Source organism: Ranitomeya variabilis, chromosome 2, assembly GCF_051348905.1.
Source record: "Ranitomeya variabilis isolate aRanVar5 chromosome 2, aRanVar5.hap1, whole genome shotgun sequence".
Classification (NCBI taxonomy): domain Eukaryota; kingdom Metazoa; phylum Chordata; class Amphibia; order Anura; family Dendrobatidae; genus Ranitomeya; species Ranitomeya variabilis.
This window is the reverse complement of record NC_135233.1, coordinates 975,933,688-975,956,564: the sequence shown is the minus strand read 5'-3', so window position 1 is coordinate 975,956,564 and position 22,877 is coordinate 975,933,688. Positions and strand designations below refer to the sequence as shown.

At 45.0% G+C, this 22,877-nt stretch overlaps 2 protein-coding genes across 10 annotated transcripts; one reads left to right on the top strand and one right to left on the bottom strand.

Moving 5' to 3' along the window:
- Positions 1–8,612: 8,612 nt before the first annotated feature.
- On the bottom strand, positions 8,613–14,388 carry LOC143808328 (uncharacterized). Of its 5 annotated transcripts, XR_013221929.1 has the most exons (8): positions 14,237–14,388; positions 14,074–14,138; positions 13,920–13,989; positions 13,670–13,722; positions 12,344–13,518; positions 9,916–9,954; positions 8,944–8,996; positions 8,613–8,792 (listed from the first exon to the last, which is right to left on the bottom strand). XR_013221929.1 is itself a non-coding variant. In XM_077290850.1 (5 exons), the coding sequence occupies exons 2-5, from the start codon at positions 12,771–12,773 to the stop codon at positions 8,673–8,675; spliced, it is 642 nt and encodes a 213-aa protein (XP_077146965.1). In that variant the 5' UTR covers positions 12,774–13,518; positions 13,670–14,230; the 3' UTR covers positions 8,613–8,672. The 5 variants fall into 5 exon arrangements, 1 of the variants encoding a protein (XP_077146965.1); XR_013221931.1 differs by lacking the exon at positions 13,920–13,989; XR_013221930.1 differs by lacking the exons at positions 13,920–13,989; positions 14,074–14,138.
- Positions 14,389–16,589: 2,201 nt separating this feature from the next.
- On the top strand, positions 16,590–22,365 carry LOC143808327 (uncharacterized). 5 transcript variants are annotated; one of them, XR_013221925.1, is made up of 8 exons: positions 16,590–16,741; positions 16,840–16,904; positions 16,989–17,058; positions 17,256–17,308; positions 17,460–18,634; positions 21,024–21,062; positions 21,982–22,034; positions 22,186–22,365. XR_013221925.1 is itself a non-coding variant. In XM_077290849.1 (5 exons), exons 2-5 carry the CDS (start codon positions 18,205–18,207, stop codon positions 22,303–22,305), a joined length of 642 nt encoding a protein of 213 aa, XP_077146964.1. In that variant the 5' UTR covers positions 16,748–17,308; positions 17,460–18,204; the 3' UTR covers positions 22,306–22,365. The 5 variants fall into 5 exon arrangements, 1 of the variants encoding a protein (XP_077146964.1); XR_013221927.1 differs by lacking the exon at positions 16,989–17,058; XR_013221926.1 differs by lacking the exons at positions 16,840–16,904; positions 16,989–17,058.
- The last annotated feature ends 512 nt before the right edge of the window (positions 22,366–22,877 follow it).

The window sequence follows — 22,877 nt, the reverse complement described above, 5'->3', positions numbered from 1 at the left end:
AGGGCTCAATGGATCACTGAAATCAATCTTAAACACATGTGATATTTAGTTTTCCAGGTGATTCTAATTAAAGGAAAACTACTTAAAAATGATGTTCCACATTATTATGCAGGCCACAGGTTTCAAGCAATATGGGAAATAAAAAGGATCTCTCTGCTGCTGAAAAGTGTTGAATAGTGCAATGCCTTGGACAAGGTATGAAAACATTAGATATTTAACGAAAACTTAGGAGTGATCATCATACTATGAAGAGATTTATGACTGAAACAGAGTTCATGCAGATAAAGGCATATTGAGGAAGGTTTCTGCCAGACAAATTCATTGAATTAAGAGAGCAGCTGCCAAAATACCATTACAAAGCAGCAAAAAGTTATTTGAAGTCGCTGGTGCCTCTGGAGTCCCTCAAACCTCAAGGTGTAGGATCCTTCAAAGGCTTGCTTTGGTGCATAAACCTACTATTCGGCCACCCCTAAACAGTGATCACAAGCAGAAATGGTTGCAGTGGGCCAAGACATACATGAAGACTGTTTTTCAAGCAGTCTTGTTTACTGATAAGTGTCGAGCAACCCTGGATGGTCCAGATGGATGGAGTAGTGGATGGTTGGTGGATGGCCACCATGTCCCAACAAGGCTGCGACGTCAGCAAGGAGGTTGAGGAGTCATGTTTTGGTCCGGAACAGCTGGTAGGGCCCTTTAAGGTTCCTGAAGGTGTGAAAATGACCTCTGCAAAGCGTATAGAGTTTCTGACTGACAACTTTCTTCCATGGTATAAAAAACAGAAACGTGCCTTCAGGAGCAGAAGCATTTTCATGCTGACAGTGCCCCATCTCATGCTGCAAAGAATACCTCTGAGTCATTGGCTGCTATGGGCATGAAAGGAGATAAACTCATGGTGTGGCCACCATCTTCCCCTGACCTCAACCCTATAGAGAACCTTTGGATTATGATCAAGCTAAAGATCTATGAGGGTGGGAGGCCGTTCACATCACAACAGCAGCTCTGGGAGGCTATTCTGACTTCATGCAAAGAAATACAAGCAGAAACTCTCCAAAAACTTACAAGTTCAATGGATGCAAGAATTGTGAAGGTGATATCAAAGAAGGGTTCCTATGGTAACATGTAACTTGGCCTGTTGGGAGGTTTTGGAGTTAAATAGCTTTTTTGTTCAGTGAATGTGACCTCCTAATGCTGCAAATTCCACAAATGAGCATTTTCAGTTCTTTAAAACATATCAAATGTTTAGAAATTCTACTGTGCCTAATAATTTGGAACAGTGCATTTTAAGTTTTTATTCATTTTGGAGATTATACTGTTATCATTGGGAGGTTTCTTCAATAAAATTCAATGTATGCTCTATCGGGTGATGACTTTTATTAGACTGATTGTCATTTGGACCGACCATTTAGGAAAATCAGAGAAAAATGTCATTTGCATAATAATTTGGAACATAGTGTATATGCAGGCAAGGGACAACTGAACCCTGCGCTGGGACACCGAACTGGATGTGGTTGCTGCCTGTTGTGTCTGTGCAACTGCAGGTTGTGGACAGGAGGCCTCAGAAGAAGAATCAGGAAGGACACTGGCATGGTCACTTTAGTAGTTCTTCACCATCTTGGTCAACTTCTCCCTTCCTCGTCATAGTTACACCCGCAGATAGCCCTTCCTGATGGGATAGTCTCAAGAAAATGGCTCAATTGGTGGACATTATCCCCCTGAATTGCACCTGATGTTTGTGGCCCTCTCCTGTAATCCTTGTGGTCGAGAAGAGCCGGTACTTCTGCTGCCAGCATTGTCAGAGGGTAATCTTTTGAGCAAGTCTTCCACTATAGCCCTCTGGCATGCATGCACTGAAAATGGCATGTCTGCCTCCGACATGAAAGAAGCAAATTTCTCGTTGTAACATGGGTCAAGAAAGGTGCACAGCCAGTATTTCATGGAGGACAAAATGTCTTTCACATGAGGGTCTTGGGAAAGGCATCTGGACATGAACTCTGCCATATGTGACAGACTACAAAGAGTCAAACATTCAGTGTCCTCATCAAAAAGAACAGTAACCATCTTCTCCTCCTCATGACACATAGCCTCCTCCTATTCAGGTAAGGCTACTTTCACACTAGCGTCATACGACGCACGACGAATTGCGTCGTTGCGACGTACCGATGCAAGCAGTGAAAGCGCCGCACAATGGGGGCAGCGGATGCTGTTTTTCAACGCATCCGCTGCCCCATTGTGATGCGCGGGGAGGCGGGGGCGGAGTTCTGTCCGCACATGCGTGGTTGGAAAAGACGGTCTCGACGCACCAAAAAACGTTACATGTAACGTTTTTTGGTGGCGACGGTCCGACGCAACCATCGCACGATGGTTGCGATGTGTGGCAATGCGTCGCACTGCGTCGCTAATGCAAGTCTATGGAGAAAAAACGCATCCTGCAAGCACTTTTGCAGGATGCGTTTTTTCTACATAACGACGCATAGCGATGTGCAGTGCACGACGCTAGTGTGAAAGTAGCTTAATACATGCTGGACAGGCATAAAGCTGGGATTGGGAGTCCCCTTTGTAGCACAGAGCAAAAAATCCTGTTCCTCCTCCTCCTCCTTTTCCTTGTCATCAACCAATGTGGCCTGTGAGTGCTGTGTGAGGATGGGTTGTGTGGTATTAGCCACTGTACAATCTTGCTCCATAGCAACCTTCTCAGCTTTCAAAGCTTGCTCCTTCGGATTCTGCAACAAACGTTTTAATAAACAGAGCAATGGGAGGGTTACACTCATAATAGCATCATCAGGGCTCACTATCTTGGTGCAGCACTCAAAGTTTTGAAGAACCTCACATAGGTCAGTGATCCACACCCACTTAGTAGTTTTATGTGTGGGGGATGAGTGTCACTCTGATGGGCATTGAGAAGCTGGAATTCAGAGACTTCTCTCTGCTGCTCACTAAGCCTTGCCAACAAATGGAAGGTCGAATTCCAGTATGTGGGCAGGTCACAAATCAGTCAGTGATGAGGCAAATGAAAGCACTGTTGTAGCGAAGCTAGACCGGTGAAAGCCTGAGATGACTTTTGGAAATATGCGCTGACATGACTTACATTGGCAAGTAGGTCAGGCAAGTCAGGGTATGTTTTTAAAAGATGCTGTACAACCAAGTTCAGCACGTGGGCCATGCGTGGAATGTGTTCCAGCTGGCCGAGCTTTAAAGCCGTCACCAAGTTGCACCCATTATCGCACACAACCAGACCTGGTTGGAGGTTCAGCGGGGAGAGCAACTGATCAGTTTGTTCTTTTGTCCCTTTCAACAGCTTGGCTGTATTGTGAGCTTTATCACATAAACAGATGAGCTTTAGCAGAGTGTGCTGCCGTTTTGCCAAGGTGCTGCTGATTTTGCAGCTAGGGAGTGATGGGGAGGATAGTGCCACTGAGGATGAGCAGGAGGAGGAGGAGGACAGACATGAAGTGAAATACGAGGAGACAAACCTTGATGGAAGCTTTGCCCACTATTCTTGGTGTGGGTAAGATGTGAGATGTCCTAGCCTCAGACATTGCTCTAGGCTCCACTAGGTTAACCTAGTGCGCCTTCAGGGAAATGTATCGTCCCTGTCCACAAGAACTTATCCACGTGTCTCTGGTTAGGTCTCTGGTTAGGTGAACCCTCCCTGTGACTGCGTTGGACAGAGCACTGCTGATATTGTGTAACATGTGATTAGGTAATGTGGGAACGGCACATTGGGAAAAATAGTGTCGGCTTGGAATCGAGTACCATGGGGCTGAAACTGCAAAGAGGTCGCCAAAAGTTCAGTTCCCACAAGTTGAAATGGCAACAATTCCAGGGCTAGCAATCTAGCAATGTTGGTGTTTAGGATTTGGGCCTGTGGGTGGGTGGACATTTCTCCTTTCTAATAACTGTCTGGGGCAGGGACAACTGAACGCCGTGCTGGGACAACAAAGTGTACGTGATTGCTGATTTTTTTTGTGTGCAAGCGCTGATTGTGGCAGGAGATATCAGCACCAGCAGATTGGGAAGGCCATAACACAGGGGAAGATACAGTTGCTTCACCCTCAGACACAGATTTGGTACCCAAGGGTTCCGCCAGCCTACTGGAGTGCTTGGCTATGTGCTTTTGCATGCTGGTTAAGCTCAGGTTGGCAATGTTTTTGCCTCTTCTTAGCTTGGTTTGGCAGATGCTTCAAATTACAGTTGTTTAATCTCAAGGACTTTCAGAAAAAACTGCCATACAGGGGAACAACAACACTTGGCCTGTTAGCTAGCCGAGTGGGGTCTCTGTAGAACAGTTGACCTAGTTCTACCTCTGGGCAAACCACTACCTCTTCTTGCCTATTTTCTTGCTACAGATCCATCTGTCTCTGCACTGCTGTGCTCACTAGGCATGCCACCATGCCAGGTTGGATCAGTGGCCTCATCATCGACCACATTGTCTTCCAATCCCTCCATCTGATTGTCCTTCTGAGCTGCGATTTGAGGCTGACCTGATGGCAACTGTGCCTCATGATTATCCCCCACCTCTTCAGACATCAATTGACCTTTCCCAACGTGCCTTTCTCCTGGCCATGGGTGCTCTAATGTTTGGGCATCACTGGACTCCACCTCCTCATGACCCTTTTTCATGATACACTTTGAGAGGCCTGGCAAATTGCAAGGGAACATAAACAGTTCCTCAGGGACTCTTGATGGTGGAAGGAAAAAGGACCAGGTTGAGGATTCAGAGGCCCAGCCTTTTGGCTACTGAGAATGGAGCATGTGGAAGACGTCATGGTGCTGCTTGTCAACACACTGGAGCATTTGTCTGCCATCCAACCCACAACATCCTCACACTTTTCTCAGTTAGTTAGTGTGTAGTACGCTGACCAAATTTTGACAGAAAGCTCGAACTAAATACAGTCACCTTCATATCTGTCACATGGCCTTGATGGGCACCACCCCATCCACATCGCTTAACATCACCCTTTCTAATCTAGAATGCTTTATACTTATGAAACCAAAAAATACTGACTTTATTTTTCACACGTACCCTTACAAAGGCTATATGCACAAACTCACTGTATCTAGCAATGTGTGACTATTTTTTGGGAGATTGTGTTGCAGACACACTCCAAATGCTGAGTAATGAAGATTATTGCCCCTGCTAAATTGTCACGTATGATTATCTGTACCTGGATTGCACCAGTTGCACAACTGCTAGATAGCCGTACGCTATTTTTTAGAACAATAGAAAATTATGATTTTTAAAAAATCAGCTTGCTGAAATACTCCAAATGCGCAGTAATGAAGATTATTACACCTGCTAAATTGTCACATAAGATTATCTGTAACCGGATTGCGCCAGTTGCACAGCTGTGAGATAAAGACATGCTATTTTGTAAACCAATAGGAAAATATGATTTTTTGTCAGTCAGCTTGCTGGCATACTCCAAATATGGAGTAAAGAAGATTATTGCCTCTGCTAAATTGTCACATAAGATTATCTGTACCCGGATTGCGCCAGTCGCACAACTGTGAGCTAAAGATACGCTATTTTTCGCACAATAGAAAATTATGATTTTTTTTAAATCGACTTGCTGAAATACTCCAAATGCGGAGTAATGAAGATTATTACCCCTGCTAAATTGTCACATAAGATTATCTGTATCCAGATTACGCCAGTCGCTCAATTGTGAGATAAAGATATGCTATTTTTTAAACCAATAGGAAAATATGATTTTTTTGTCCATCAGCTTGCTGACACACTCCAAATATGGAGTAAAGTAGATTATTGCCCCCCTAAATTGTCACATAAGATTATCTGCACCCAGATTGCGCCAATCGCACGACTGCTAGACAGATATTAGGTTTTTAAAGTGGGAAATTGCAGAGCGCTGTAGCAATGATCAGAACACCCAGGTGCCTGCCTTTCAACCAACCAACCACCCACCTAGTAAATCTCTTCCTACTAAATCCCCACTTAACAAACAAAAACAAGTAATCTTGACAGTCTTCAGATCTTAAAAGAGCTTTTTAGAATAAATAATACTCACTATAACTTTCTATCACTGTCCCTACGCTCTTTTCACTCTCCCTACGCTAACACTATGCTCTCACTATGCTATTTCCAGCTGCAATGTGCGCAAGATGGCGTCAGCAGCGTTTAAATGGTCACTATGACACTGGAAGGCCAGCCAATCACAATTATGGCACACCAAAGATGGCGCAGACATTTTAAAGATTGGCTAGTCAACCCAATATGTTCACTGGCTGCAAATAAAGCGCCAAACATGCTGGGCGGGTCACTGAATATACCTAGGCGAATATTTAATTACTCGCCGAGTAACGAATACCCACGAGTACAATACTACTTGGGCAAGTAATGAATAGTGCTGAATGTATTGGCTCATCACTACACATAATCCTTTTTTCCAAATTTAGGATTGAATTACAGAAACTTATTTCAGATGCAGTGGAAGGAGGCAATATCATAACAAGCCTAATGGAAGCAGGGATTTATTTACTATCTTAAATTCATAAAGATCCTAAAATATCACCAGGTAGACCCATTGTGTCCGTGATCAACAACATATGCGATCTCATTTGTAAACTCATTGACCACTTCCTGAGACCTATTGTTGAAATACTTCCTTCTTATTTGAAGAACACCAAGGATGTCCTAAGGAAACTGGATCATGTCCGATTGGAGCAAAATGTGTTTAGTGACATGTGATGTGGAATCACTTTACACTTCAACACTTTACACTTCATTCGACATTAGGATGGCATTGGGGCTGCCCAATTTTTCTTGAATACCAGCAGCCTGGACAAAGACCTATGTGATTACCTCCTCAATTCTCTTACCTTTTGTTTTGACTCACAACTTCTTCATGTTTTGTGAGGTACTTTACCTGCAGCTCCAGGGGACTGCAATGGGGGTGTGTTATGCACCCTCATATGCAAACCTCTTCCTGAGGCTGTGGGAGAGGAACATCTTTCAAACAGACCCCACTTTTCATTCTAGCCAAGTACTAGCATGGCGGAGATACATCGATGATGTATTCATAATTTGGCAGGGGTCACAAGCTGAATTGCATTCTTTCTTTAAAGGGAGTCTGTGACCCCTATTTTTTATTTGAGATTAAAATATGGTTCCATTGTGCATGAGCTCTCCATTATGGCAGTACCTTTCATATCCCCCGATTCCCTACCTTTGCTGAAAAAGTACCTTTGTAATCTCTCCATTGTCCTATGTAAATTACCCTGGTCCGGTCCGATGGGTGGGGCCTATTTGCCGATCCTCCCCACCTCCTGCCTTGCTCTACGCATTAGGTTTTCTTCTTTCCTGAGTTGGCGCTGTTTTCCTGCGCCTGCGCATTGAAGTGGCTTCTTTATACAACTCATTATCATTACTCATGCGCATTAATGATTTCATGCTTTGCCCACAGTTGGTCAAAGCATACTGCACAGGCGCTAGATGTCAATTCAATGCGCATGCGCAGAAACTGTATGGGATCTGTGCTATTCACAGATCTCGTTACGTCCAGTACGCCGAGGAGCGGAGGAGAGACGGCGAATAGGCCTCGCCCATCGGGCCGGACTGGGGTAATTTACATAGGACAACAGAGAGATTACAAAGGTATTTTCTCAGCAAAGGTAGGGAATCGGGGGATATGAAAGGTACTGCTGTAATGCAGAACTCATGCACAATTGAACCATATTTTTATCTCAAATTGAAAAAAAAGGGGTGACAGACTCCCTTTAATGAATTAAACTCAAATGATCTAAACATAAGACTTATTTACAAGCACAGCAGACATCTGATTCAATTTTTGGATATCTCTATACAGGTTGACAACGATGGGTATATACAGACGGACCTGTTTCGGAAGAATACCTCCATTAATTCTTTCCTACATGGCACTTCTCAACATCTGAGACATTTGATCAAAATTTACCAGTAGGGCAATTATCTTCTGAAAATTAAATGTCACAAAGAGGAATTAAATTCCAAGGTATGGTGCATTCTGAACAACAACTTCAGGAGTGATGAGATATTACAGAAATATTAGTCTGTGTTATCACTGAACAGAACTACAGTATATGTAAATTAATTGACTGTACCCCAGCAGTTAGTTCACAGTTATCATAAAGGAGCAGCAGCTAGATATATTTTTGATTCAAAAGGCCCTAGGTGGGGGTGTTCCCCCTGCAACAAATGTGTTGCTTGTAAAAATGTGGGTATATCTAAAAAATTTGTGACTCTAACAATATCAAGAGATATATAATTACACACAACATCAATTGTACCACTAAGGCAGTGATCTACCATGCCACATGTCCATGTGGACTAATTTACGTGGACATGACAACACATGAGTTTAAAGAAAGTATTGGCCACGGCACTCAGGGATTCTTGGGAGGTGCTCAAGTAGGGGATCCAACCCGTAGTAGCAAATATAATAATTCTTGGCACTCAGGAGAAATTTGTAGAATGATTCAAAAAGTAGATTTTTATTCTAGTGCATCCAGCTCAACATATAAACGTTTTCGGTCTCGACAACTGAGACCTTCATCAGATATGGTTGTCAAATGCTGTAATGTATATACAAAAGAGATGAGAGAAATATTTTTTAAAAAAAAGAAAATACTGTTTGCACAATTATACAAAAACAAAATGATGAATAATATGATCCATATTATACTAAACAAAATGACGGTCTGCATACAAATATCGATAGTAGCATGCAGCGCAGAAGGCAGAAAAAGGTGGATCCGGCCTGAATCAGCGTGCGTTGTGAGTCCTGTTCAACAGAGTGCTGGAGAGTGTACACATGTTAAGGATATACTAGGTAGGAGAGAAAATAAACATGGGTAACATGGAACAGGTAGCATAAGTAGACATCGGGATGTGATCTGGTGATGGATATGATAAGATATAAAGCACACACTGTCCTAGGTAAAGGATACGGGAAGTGGACCAACCTCCACTAGTAGGTGTAGGGCTACGCACAGTGAGCTATCTGTAAACATGAAAGAAATTATACGCATCAGAGTGTACATGGTAGACAAGACAAGAAGGACAAACCATGAGGATGGCACAGTGACGGAACACGAGATAACCTGTGGAATGCATGCCATAATGACTAACGGGGTGACCACCCTAAAACCAGATTGCTGCTGAGTGATAAACGGGCACCCATGGTCCAGGGAAGTTTACCTGGAGGACACTGGTAGTGTGTATGAGTCACACACTGTGTGTGTAGCCGAGGAGCGGGAGAGCAATGCGTCTGTGAATGCAAAGATATGGGACCGTGTGAGGCAGCTTTAAGGGTACCACAGGAGGCTATCATGGGCCTGGAAGTCAGTCATACCTGAAAGCACTGGACGGCAGTATAGGCGCTTGTGGTAATGCGAGATACTCGCAAAGTGAGGAGCGCTGTGGACAGAAGTTATGAGCAGGGGGGTTAAATAGGACTAAAGCCAACGTGGATAAAGGCCAAGCCAGCGGGGAGCTGGAACCGGTTATGGTATTACCTGGATGTTGCCGCTGTCAGGGGTGGAGAGGACGCTGCGCTGCTGTGCAGGAGGGAGCTCCCGGGGCTGCTAGGGGAAGCGCAGCACTTCCGGGTATAAGAGCACACAGGGAAGAGTCACCTGACGTGTGACGTCATCAGGTCATGTGATCGGAGAGGCCGGCTTATGCGCAGAGGAGCTGAGGGGCTAACAGGGAATCAGCACAGGGAACAGACAGCGCTTGTATGGCAAGCTCAAGGGGACACAGTGAATGAATGTAACGCTGCATTGCAGCATATAGAGAAGGCTAAATGATGGGAACAGTAGTGTGAACTAGACTATCAAAAGGCTATCTGGTATGGGTCACCCCGATTATATAGAGACATGATTAACCCTCTATATAAAGGCATACAGTGCATACTATACCGTGTGCAGTGTTACGTGCGAGAGGTGCGTTTAACGGTTCTGTGGAGAGAAACAAAAAAGGAGCACAAGTTAAAGACATCCATACTAGCTACAATGTTACATTATACAAAACAGTGTTAAAATACATATGAAATAAATGATAACATATGTGTACGATATTACAAAAATGCCGAGACGTCGTAGTCTCTATTGAGTCCCTTTGGTTCTAAGGTCTGCAGGGAGTAAATCCAGTAAGCCTCCCTTTTGAGAAGTAAACTAACGCGGCTTTGGCCCCTTCTTGGAGTATCTACCTGTTCCAGGACTTGAAAACGGAGCTGCGAGATATTGTGATTTTGTTTAGAAAAATGGTAGGGGAGGGGTAGATGTGTCTTGTTGCAACGGATTGTAGATTTGTGTTGAGCCACTCTGTCTCTAATTGGCTGTGTGGTTTCACCCACATATGCCAACCCACAGGGGCATTTGATGATATATATCACATGTGTGGATTCGCAGGTAAAGAAACCTTTTATGGGAATGGCCTTGCCCGTCTGGGGGTGAGAAACTGACGGACCCCTCTGGACATTGCTACATTGTTGGCAACTAAGGCACGGGAATGTACCTTGTTTCTGGGTTTGTAAGAACAATTGTTTGGGCACCCTGATGTTAGAGCCAATGTCCGCTTTGACCAGCCTATCCCTAAGATTTCTAGCTCGTTTGTAGCAGGGCATGAAAGGTGCTCCAAATTCTGGAATACCAGGATAGCTTTTTGTCAGGATACTCCAGTGTCTCCTGATGGTAGACTGAACCATATTGGAGAAGGGATGAAATGTGGAGACAAAAGGGATTCTCTTGCGGTTATCTTTGGGTCTAACCACTGAGGTATTACGTTGGGCCTCTGTGAGGATGTGTTGTGGATACCCCCGATTGGAGAATTTTTGTTCCATCTCACCTAGTCTAGTTTTCTTGATCTTGTCATCTGAGACAATCCTTTCAACCCTGTGGAATTGGGACTTCGGGATGGAATTTTTTATGGAAGGTGGATGGCAACTGGTGAAGTACAGGAGGCCGTTACGGTCCGTTGGCTTGGTGTATAAATCAATAGAAAGGCGGCCGTCCCTTTCCTTGTAGATAAGGGTATCTAGAAAGCTAATTTTAGAGTTGTCATGTTGTAAAGTGAAACCGAGTTCGGGCCAGATACTATTGATGTGTTGATCAAAGATTATTAACGACTCAAGAGGACCGTCCCACACGCAGAAAATGTCGTCGATGTATCTGCGCCATACCCTACAGTGGGAGGTGAATAGAGGATGTTCATACACAAAGTCATTTTCAAAGGCTGCCATGTATGCATTGGCGTAAGGGGGCGCTACGTTCGCGCCCATTGCAGTACCCTGTAGCTGGGCATAATATGAATCTTGGAACATGAAGTAATTGTCTCTCAGGACTAGATTTAACAGATCTGCACAGAAGTGGCGAATTTTAATGTCAACTTTATTGTCTAGCAGGAGCCTATCGGTAGCAGCCAGGCCTTTATCATGAACGATGGATGTGTAGAGACTATTCACGTCCCATGTGATTAGTAGGGAGGAGGGAGATATGGGGCCTAAGGTTTTTATGACTTGAATGAATTCACCAGTGTCCAAAAGAAAGGACCGGGTGGTTTTGACGAGTGGAGTGAGAATTTTCTCTAGGACTATGGACAGTGGCGAGAGTACAGAGTCTGTCAGGGACACAATGGGCCGACCTGGAGGTTTGGCTAGTCTTTTGTGTATTTTGGGTAGGATGTACAGGATGGGAGTTATCGGGTCTTTCTTAATGAGAAAATCTCTCATTTTACTGTCTATGGTGCCATTTTGTATGTGAAAATCAATGATTGGTGCAATTTTTTTCACCAATTCATTGAGAGGGTTGTGTGGTATTAGTTTATATACCGTAGTGTCCCCCAGTTGCCTGTACACCTCCTCCAGGTAATCAGTTCTATCCATTATTACCGTTGCTCCCCCCTTATCCGCCGGTTTTATAATAAGGGATTTATCAGACGCCAGTTGCTCTAATGACAGTCTTTCAGAAGGTGAAAGGTTGGGCTGAAAATGGAACTTCCCTTGTTCCATTTTTCGAGTTAGTGAGTGGATGTCCCTTTCAACAAGGGATACAAAAGTTTCAACTGGGGGATCCGACCGGGGTGGCATGTAGGAACTGTGGTTCCGGAGCCCCAGGCTCTGGAGTTCCAGGAGAGTTTTTTCACCCCTGGCAGGGTTTACCACCGGAGGTTGTGCTGCAAAATGAACCCGAAGTCTGAGGTTCCGGTAGAACCTTTGAAGGTCCATATTAAGTTCAAAAGAGTTGAACCTGTATACCGGGCAGAAGGACAAACCCTTCTGGAGTACAGCCAGTTGTTGTGAGTCCAGGTTTTTTGATGAGATGTTCACCACTAGGGGGAGATCCATACCTGTGAGCGTGTTGTCATCTGGTCTCTGGAGTCCCCGGTGGCACTGGCCGCCCCGCCTCGTCTTCCTCTTCTGCGACCTCGGCTGCTCCCTAAAAAAGAAGCAGAGCTTGAGGTACCGGGTCTGCTGTCGGTGGATCCAGAAGAGCTTCTTGAGCTGTGTCGCCTGGTGGAAGGCCGAATATCTCGCCATTGATAGACCCGGTTCTGTAGGTAGTCTTCGGTATCCCGTAGGAACTTGGACCTCTTTCTCTTTTCGACCTCCAATCTGTGCTGCCGTAGTTGTTCCTGATTCTTTATCTTTAATTCCTGGAATTCTTCCTGGGGCATCGTGCTGGTTAGTTGAGACTCGATGGCCTGTATCTGAGTATTGACTGAGTCCAAGTTCTTTTGAAGATAGGAGAGAGTGAGAGTCATTAGATCGGCTGAGCATTTGTTTAAAATGTGTTCAAATTTTTCACAATACTCCTTGTCTTCCCTGAAGAAGGTTGGTTGTAGGGGGACCCGCAGGCCACGTGGGATCCTCTGGACTCGAAGGTACTCGGCAATGGTAACGATATGTAATTCAAGATTGACCGCTCTTCTGGATTCACGTTCCAGGTCACGGTTCTTTAATTCCTTAGTTGGAATTTGGAGAAAATCGCTAGGTGCGGTAACTTTAGAGAGAATTTCTGCCGCCTCTGCTGCATTAAAGGAAAAGGTTTCAGACATCGTCCAAGGTGCTCGTGTACGGAAACAGCATATAGAAAGTATTGGCCACGGCACTCAGGGATTCTTGGGAGGTGCTCAAGTAGGGGATCCAACCCGTAGTAGCAAATATAATAATTCTTGGCACTCAGGAGAAATTTGTAGAATGATTCAAAAAGTAGATTTTTATTCTAGTGCATCCAGCTCAACATATAAACGTTTTCGGTCTCGACAACTGAGACCTTCATCAGATATGGTTGTCAAATGCTGTAATGTATATACAAAAGAGATGAGAGAAATATTTTTTAAAATAAAGAAAATACTGTTTGCACAATTATACAAAAACAAAATGATGAATAATATGATCCATATTATACTAAACAAAATGACGGTCTGCATACAAATATCGATAGTAGCATGCAGCGCAGAAGGCAGAAAAAGGTGGATCCGGCCTGAATCAGCGTGCGTTGTGAGTCCTGTTCAACAGAGTGCTGGAGAGTGTACACATGTTAAGGATATACTAGGTAGGAGAGAAAATAAACATGGGTAACATGGAACAGGTAGCATAAGTAGACATCGGGATGTGATCTGGTGATGGATATGATAAGATATAAAGCACACACTGTCCTAGGTAAAGGATACGGGAAGTGGACCAACCTCCACTAGTAGGTGTAGGGCTACGCACAGTGAGCTATCTGTAAACATGAAAGAAATTATACGCATCAGAGTGTACATGGTAGACAAGACAAGAAGGACAAACCATGAGGATGGCACAGTGACGGAACACGAGATAACCTGTGGAATGCATGCCATAATGACTAACGGGGTGACCACCCTAAAACCAGATTGCTGCTGAGTGATAAACGGGCACCCATGGTCCAGGGAAGTTTACCTGGAGGACACTGGTAGTGTGTATGAGTCACACACTGTGTGTGTAGCCGAGGAGCGGGAGAGCAATGCGTCTGTGAATGCAAAGATATGGGACCGTGTGAGGCAGCTTTAAGGGTACCACAGGAGGCTATCATGGGCCTGGAAGTCAGTCATACCTGAAAGCACTGGACGGCAGTATAGGCGCTTGTGGTAATGCGAGATACTCGCAAAGTGAGGAGCGCTGTGGACAGAAGTTATGAGCAGGGGGGTTAAATAGGACTAAAGCCAACGTGGATAAAGGCCAAGCCAGCGGGGAGCTGGAACCGGTTATGGTATTACCTGGATGTTGCCGCTGTCAGGGGTGGAGAGGACGCTGCGCTGCTGTGCAGGAGGGAGCTCCCGGGGCTGCTAGGGGAAGCGCAGCACTTCCGGGTATAAGAGCACACAGGGAAGAGTCACCTGACGTGTGACGTCATCAGGTCATGTGATCGGAGAGGCCGGCTTATGCGCAGAGGAGCTGAGGGGCTAACAGGGAATCAGCACAGGGAACAGACAGCGCTTGTATGGCAAGCTCAAGGGGACACAGTGAATGAATGTAACGCTGCATTGCAGCATATAGAGAAGGCTAAATGATGGGAACAGTAGTGTGAACTAGACTATCAAAAGGCTATCTGGTATGGGTCACCCCGATTATATAGAGACAGCCAAACCTCCAGGTCGGCCCATTGTGTCCCTGACAGACTCTGTACTCTCGCCACTGTCCATAGTCCTAGAGAAAATTCTCACTCCACTCGTCAAAACCACCCGGTCCTTTCTTTTGGACACTGGTGAATTCATTCAAGTCATAAAAACCTTAGGCCCCATATCTCCCTCCTCCCTACTAATCACATGGGACGTGAATAGTCTCTACACATCCATCGTTCATGATAAAGGCCTGGCTGCTACCGATAGGCTCCTGCTAGACAATAAAGTTGACATTAAAATTCGCCACTTCTGTGCAGATCTGTTAAATCTAGTCCTGAGAGACAATTACTTCATGTTCCAAGATTCATATTATGCCCAGCTACAGGGTACTGCAATGGGCGCGAACGTAGCGCCCCCTTACGCCAATGCATACATGGCAGCCTTTGAAAATGACTTTGTGTATGAACATCCTCTATTCACCTCCCACTGTAGGGTATGGCGCAGATACATCGACGACATTTTCTGCGTGTGGGACGGTCCTCTTGAGTCGTTAATAATCTTTGATCAACACATCAATAGTATCTGGCCCGAACTCGGTTTCACTTTACAACATGACAACTCTAAAATTAGCTTTCTAGATACCCTTATCTACAAGGAAAGGGACGGCCGCCTTTCTATTGATTTATACACCAAGCCAACGGACCGTAACGGCCTCCTGTACTTCACCAGTTGCCATCCACCTTCCATAAAAAATTCCATCCCGAAGTCCCAATTCCACAGGGTTGAAAGGATTGTCTCAGATGACAAGATCAAGAAAACTAGACTAGGTGAGATGGAACAAAAATTCTCCAATCGGGGGTATCCACAACACATCCTCACAGAGGCCCAACGTAATACCTCAGTGGTTAGACCCAAAGATAACCGCAAGAGAATCCCTTTTGTCTCCACATTTCATCCCTTCTCCAATATGGTTCAGTCTACCATCAGGAGACACTGGAGTATCCTGACAAAAAGCTATCCTGGTATTCCAGAATTTGGAGCACCTTTCATGCCCTGCTACAAACGAGCTAGAAATCTTAGGGATAGGCTGGTCAAAGCGGACATTGGCTCTAACATCAGGGTGCCCAAACAATTGTTCTTACAAACCCAGAAACAAGGTACATTCCCGTGCCTTAGTTGCCAACAATGTAGCAATGTCCAGAGGGGTCCGTCAGTTTCTCACCCCCAGACGGGCAAGGCCATTCCCATAAAAGGTTTCTTTACCTGCGAATCCACACATGTGATATATATCATCAAATGCCCCTGTGGGTTGGCATATGTGGGTGAAACCACACAGCCAATTAGAGACAGAGTGGCTCAACACAAATCTACAATCCGTTGCAACAAGACACATCTACCCCTCCCCTACCATTTTTCTAAACAAAATCACAATATCTCGCAGCTCCGTTTTCAAGTCCTGGAACAGGTAGATACTCCAAGAAGGGGCCAAAGCCGCGTTAGTTTACTTCTCAAAAGGGAGGCTTACTGGATTTACTCCCTGCAGACCTTAGAACCAAAGGGACTCAATAGAGACTACGACGTCTCGGCATTTTTGTAATATCGTACACATATGTTATCATTTATTTCATATGTATTTTAACACTGTTTTGTATAATGTAACATTGTAGCTAGTATGGATGTCTTTAACTTGTGCTCCTTTTTTGTTTCTCTCCACAGAACCGTTAAACGCACCTCTCGCACGTAACACTGCACACGGTATAGTATGCACTGTATGCCTTTATATAGAGGGTTAATCATGTCTCTATATAATCGGGGTGACCCATACCAGATAGCCTTTTGATAGTCTAGTTCACACTACTGTTCCCATCATTTAGCCTTCTCTATATGCTGCAATGCAGCGTTACATTCATTCACTGTGTCCCCTTGAGCTTGCCATACAAGCGCTGTCTGTTCCCTGTGCTGATTCCCTGTTAGCCCCTCAGCTCCTCTGCGCATAAGCCGGCCTCTCCGATCACATGACCTGATGACGTCACACGTCAGGTGACTCTTCCCTGTGTGCTCTTATACCCGGAAGTGCTGCGCTTCCCCTAGCAGCCCCGGGAGCTCCCTCCTGCACAGCAGCGCAGCGTCCTCTCCACCCCTGACAGCGGCAACATCCAGGTAATACCATAACCGGTTCCAGCTCCCCGCTGGCTTGGCCTTTATCCACGTTGGCTTTAGTCCTATTTAACCCCCCTGCTCATAACTTCTGTCCACAGCGCTCCTCACTTTGCGAGTATCTCGCATTACCACAAGCGCCTATACTGCCGTCCAGTGCTTTCAGGTATGACTGACTTCCAGGCCCATGATAGCCTCCTGTGGTACCCTTAAAGCTGCCTCACACGGTCCCATATCTTTGCATTCACAGACGCATTGCTCTCCCGCTCCTCGGCTACACACACAGTGTGTGACTCATACACACTACCAGTGTCCTCCAGGTAAACTTCCCTGGACCATGGGTGCCCGTTTATCACTCAGCAGCAATCTGGTTTTAGGGTGGTCACCCCGTTAGTCATTATGGCATGCATTCCACAGGTTATCTCGTGTTCCGTCACTGTGCCATCCTCATGGTTTGTCCTTCTTGTCTTGTCTACCATGTACACTCTGATGCGTATAATTTCTTTCATGTTTACAGATAGCTCACTGTGCGTAGCCCTACACCTACTAGTGGAGGTTGGTCCACTTCCCGTATCCTTTACCTAGGACAGTGTGTGCTTTATATCTTATCATATCCATCACCAGATCACATCCCGATGTCTACTTATGCTACCTGTTCCATGTTACCCATGTTTATTTTCTCTCCTACCTAGTATATCCTTAACATGTGTACACTCTCCAGCACTCTGTTGAACAGGACTCACAACGCACGCTGATTCAGGCCGGATCCACCTTTTTCTGCCTTCTGCGCTGCATGCTACTATCGATATTTGTATGCAGACCGTCATTTTGTTTAGTATAATATGGATCATATTATTCATCATTTTGTTTTTGTATAATTGTGCAAACAGTATTTTCTTTATTTTAAAAAATATTTCTCTCATCTCTTTTGTATATACATTACAGCATTTGACAACCATATCTGATGAAGGTCTCAGTTGTCGAGACCGAAAACGTTTATATGTTGAGCTGGATGCACTAGAATAAAAATCTACTTTTTGAATCATTCTACAAATTTCTCCTGAGTGCCAAGAATTATTATATTTGCTACTACGGGTTGGATCCCCTACTTGAGCACCTCCCAAGAATCCCTGAGTGCCGTGGCCAATACTTTCTATATGCTGTTTCCGTACACGAGCACCTTGGACGATGTCTGAAACCTTTTCCTTTAATGCAGCAGAGGCGGCAGAAATTCTCTCTAAAGTTACCGCACCTAGCGATTTTCTCCAAATTCCAACTAAGGAATTAAAGAACCGTGACCTGGAACGTGAATCCAGAAGAGCGGTCAATCTTGAATTACATATCGTTACCATTGCCGAGTACCTTCGAGTCCAGAGGATCCCACGTGGCCTGCGGGTCCCCCTACAACCAACCTTCTTCAGGGAAGACAAGGAGTATTGTGAAAAATTTGAACACATTTTAAACAAATGCTCAGCCGATCTAATGACTCTCACTCTCTCCTATCTTCAAAAGAACTTGGACTCAGTCAATACTCAGATACAGGCCATCGAGTCTCAACTAACCAGCACGATGCCCCAGGAAGAATTCCAGGAATTAAAGATAAAGAATCAGGAACAACTACGGCAGCACAGATTGGAGGTCGAAAAGAGAAAGAGGTCCAAGTTCCTACGGGATACCGAAGACTACCTACAGAACCGGGTCTATCAATGGCGAGATATTCGGCCTTCCACCAGGCGACACAGCTCAAGAAGCTCTTCTGGATCCACCGACAGCAGACCCGGTACCTCAAGCTCTGCTTCTTTTTTAGGGAGCAGCCGAGGTCGCAGAAGAGGAAGACGAGGCGGGGCGGCCAGTGCCACCGGGGACTCCAGAGACCAGATGACAACACGCTCACAGGTATGGATCTCCCCCTAGTGGTGAACATCTCATCAAAAAACCTGGACTCACAACAACTGGCTGTACTCCAGAAGGGTTTGTCCTTCTGCCCGGTATACAGGTTCAACTCTTTTGAACTTAATATGGACCTTCAAAGGTTCTACCGGAACCTCAGACTTCGGGTTCATTTTGCAGCACAACCTCCGGTGGTAAACCCTGCCAGGGGTGAAAAAACTCTCCTGGAACTCCAGAGCCTGGGGCTCCGGAACCACAGTTCCTACATGCCACCCCGGTCGGATCCCCCAGTTGAAACTTTTGTATCCCTTGTTGAAAGGGACATCCACTCACTAACTCGAAAAATGGAACAAGGGAAGTTCCATTTTCAGCCCAACCTTTCACCTTCTGAAAGACTGTCATTAGAGCAACTGGCGTCTGATAAATCCCTTATTATAAAACCGGCGGATAAGGGGGGAGCAACGGTAATAATGGATAGAACTGATTACCTGGAGGAGGTGTACAGGCAACTGGGGGACACTACGGTATATAAACTAATACCACACAACCCTCTCAATGAATTGGTGAAAAAAATTGCACCAATCATTGATTTTCACATACAAAATGGCACCATAGACAGTAAAATGAGAGATTTTCTCATTAAGAAAGACCCGATAACTCCCATCCTGTACATCCTACCCAAAATACACAAAAGACTAGCCAAACCTCCAGGTCGGCCCATTGTGTCCCTGACAGACTCTGTACTCTCGCCACTGTCCATAGTCCTAGAGAAAATTCTCACTCCACTCGTCAAAACCACCCGGTCCTTTCTTTTGGACACTGGTGAATTCATTCAAGTCATAAAAACCTTAGGCCCCATATCTCCCTCCTCCCTACTAATCACATGGGACGTGAATAGTCTCTACACATCCATCGTTCATGATAAAGGCCTGGCTGCTACCGATAGGCTCCTGCTAGACAATAAAGTTGACATTAAAATTCGCCACTTCTGTGCAGATCTGTTAAATCTAGTCCTGAGAGACAATTACTTCATGTTCCAAGATTCATATTATGCCCAGCTACAGGGTACTGCAATGGGCGCGAACGTAGCGCCCCCTTACGCCAATGCATACATGGCAGCCTTTGAAAATGACTTTGTGTATGAACATCCTCTATTCACCTCCCACTGTAGGGTATGGCGCAGATACATCGACGACATTTTCTGCGTGTGGGACGGTCCTCTTGAGTCGTTAATAATCTTTGATCAACACATCAATAGTATCTGGCCCGAACTCGGTTTCACTTTACAACATGACAACTCTAAAATTAGCTTTCTAGATACCCTTATCTACAAGGAAAGGGACGGCCGCCTTTCTATTGATTTATACACCAAGCCAACGGACCGTAACGGCCTCCTGTACTTCACCAGTTGCCATCCACCTTCCATAAAAAATTCCATCCCGAAGTCCCAATTCCACAGGGTTGAAAGGATTGTCTCAGATGACAAGATCAAGAAAACTAGACTAGGTGAGATGGAACAAAAATTCTCCAATCGGGGGTATCCACAACACATCCTCACAGAGGCCCAACGTAATACCTCAGTGGTTAGACCCAAAGATAACCGCAAGAGAATCCCTTTTGTCTCCACATTTCATCCCTTCTCCAATATGGTTCAGTCTACCATCAGGAGACACTGGAGTATCCTGACAAAAAGCTATCCTGGTATTCCAGAATTTGGAGCACCTTTCATGCCCTGCTACAAACGAGCTAGAAATCTTAGGGATAGGCTGGTCAAAGCGGACATTGGCTCTAACATCAGGGTGCCCAAACAATTGTTCTTACAAACCCAGAAACAAGGTACATTCCCGTGCCTTAGTTGCCAACAATGTAGCAATGTCCAGAGGGGTCCGTCAGTTTCTCACCCCCAGACGGGCAAGGCCATTCCCATAAAAGGTTTCTTTACCTGCGAATCCACACATGTGATATATATCATCAAATGCCCCTGTGGGTTGGCATATGTGGGTGAAACCACACAGCCAATTAGAGACAGAGTGGCTCAACACAAATCTACAATCCGTTGCAACAAGACACATCTACCCCTCCCCTACCATTTTTCTAAACAAAATCACAATATCTCGCAGCTCCGTTTTCAAGTCCTGGAACAGGTAGATACTCCAAGAAGGGGCCAAAGCCGCGTTAGTTTACTTCTCAAAAGGGAGGCTTACTGGATTTACTCCCTGCAGACCTTAGAACCAAAGGGACTCAATAGAGACTACGACGTCTCGGCATTTTTGTAATATCGTACACATATGTTATCATTTATTTCATATGTATTTTAACACTGTTTTGTATAATGTAACATTGTAGCTAGTATGGATGTCTTTAACTTGTGCTCCTTTTTTGTTTCTCTCCACAGAACCGTTAAACGCACCTCTCGCACGTAACACTGCACACGGTATAGTATGCACTGTATGCCTTTATATAGAGGGTTAATCATGTCTCTATATAATCGGGGTGACCCATACCAGATAGCCTTTTGATAGTCTAGTTCACACTACTGTTCCCATCATTTAGCCTTCTCTATATGCTGCAATGCAGCGTTACATTCATTCACTGTGTCCCCTTGAGCTTGCCATACAAGCGCTGTCTGTTCCCTGTGCTGATTCCCTGTTAGCCCCTCAGCTCCTCTGCGCATAAGCCGGCCTCTCCGATCACATGACCTGATGACGTCACACGTCAGGTGACTCTTCCCTGTGTGCTCTTATACCCGGAAGTGCTGCGCTTCCCCTAGCAGCCCCGGGAGCTCCCTCCTGCACAGCAGCGCAGCGTCCTCTCCACCCCTGACAGCGGCAACATCCAGGTAATACCATAACCGGTTCCAGCTCCCCGCTGGCTTGGCCTTTATCCACGTTGGCTTTAGTCCTATTTAACCCCCCTGCTCATAACTTCTGTCCACAGCGCTCCTCACTTTGCGAGTATCTCGCATTACCACAAGCGCCTATACTGCCGTCCAGTGCTTTCAGGTATGACTGACTTCCAGGCCCATGATAGCCTCCTGTGGTACCCTTAAAGCTGCCTCACACGGTCCCATATCTTTGCATTCACAGACGCATTGCTCTCCCGCTCCTCGGCTACACACACAGTGTGTGACTCATACACACTACCAGTGTCCTCCAGGTAAACTTCCCTGGACCATGGGTGCCCGTTTATCACTCAGCAGCAATCTGGTTTTAGGGTGGTCACCCCGTTAGTCATTATGGCATGCATTCCACAGGTTATCTCGTGTTCCGTCACTGTGCCATCCTCATGGTTTGTCCTTCTTGTCTTGTCTACCATGTACACTCTGATGCGTATAATTTCTTTCATGTTTACAGATAGCTCACTGTGCGTAGCCCTACACCTACTAGTGGAGGTTGGTCCACTTCCCGTATCCTTTACCTAGGACAGTGTGTGCTTTATATCTTATCATATCCATCACCAGATCACATCCCGATGTCTACTTATGCTACCTGTTCCATGTTACCCATGTTTATTTTCTCTCCTACCTAGTATATCCTTAACATGTGTACACTCTCCAGCACTCTGTTGAACAGGACTCACAACGCACGCTGATTCAGGCCGGATCCACCTTTTTCTGCCTTCTGCGCTGCATGCTACTATCGATATTTGTATGCAGACCGTCATTTTGTTTAGTATAATATGGATCATATTATTCATCATTTTGTTTTTGTATAATTGTGCAAACAGTATTTTCTTTTTTTTTAAAAATATTTCTCTCATCTCTTTTGTATATACATTACAGCATTTGACAACCATATCTGATGAAGGTCTCAGTTGTCGAGACCGAAAACGTTTATATGTTGAGCTGGATGCACTAGAATAAAAATCTACTTTTTGAATCATTCTACAAATTTCTCCTGAGTGCCAAGAATTATTATATTAACACATGAGTTTAAAAGACATATACATGAGCACGTTTTGGACATTGGGGGGCACAAGTGCATGACTCATCCACATTCAAATTTATCCCGTCAATATAAGCAGACCCATAATTGTGATTTTTGCAGGACTGATTTTTAAGGGGATAGATAGTCTTCATTGGACCTCAGGGTAGAAATTTGAAGAAACTTCTTGCACAAAACAAAACACAACGGATCTATAAGCTCAATACCATCTCTCCATCTAGTCTCAATTAACATAATAGCTATGAACCTTTTTGTAGCCATTTTGGTTAGTTTTTAGGTACATCTAGACCCTTCATGGGGTCAGT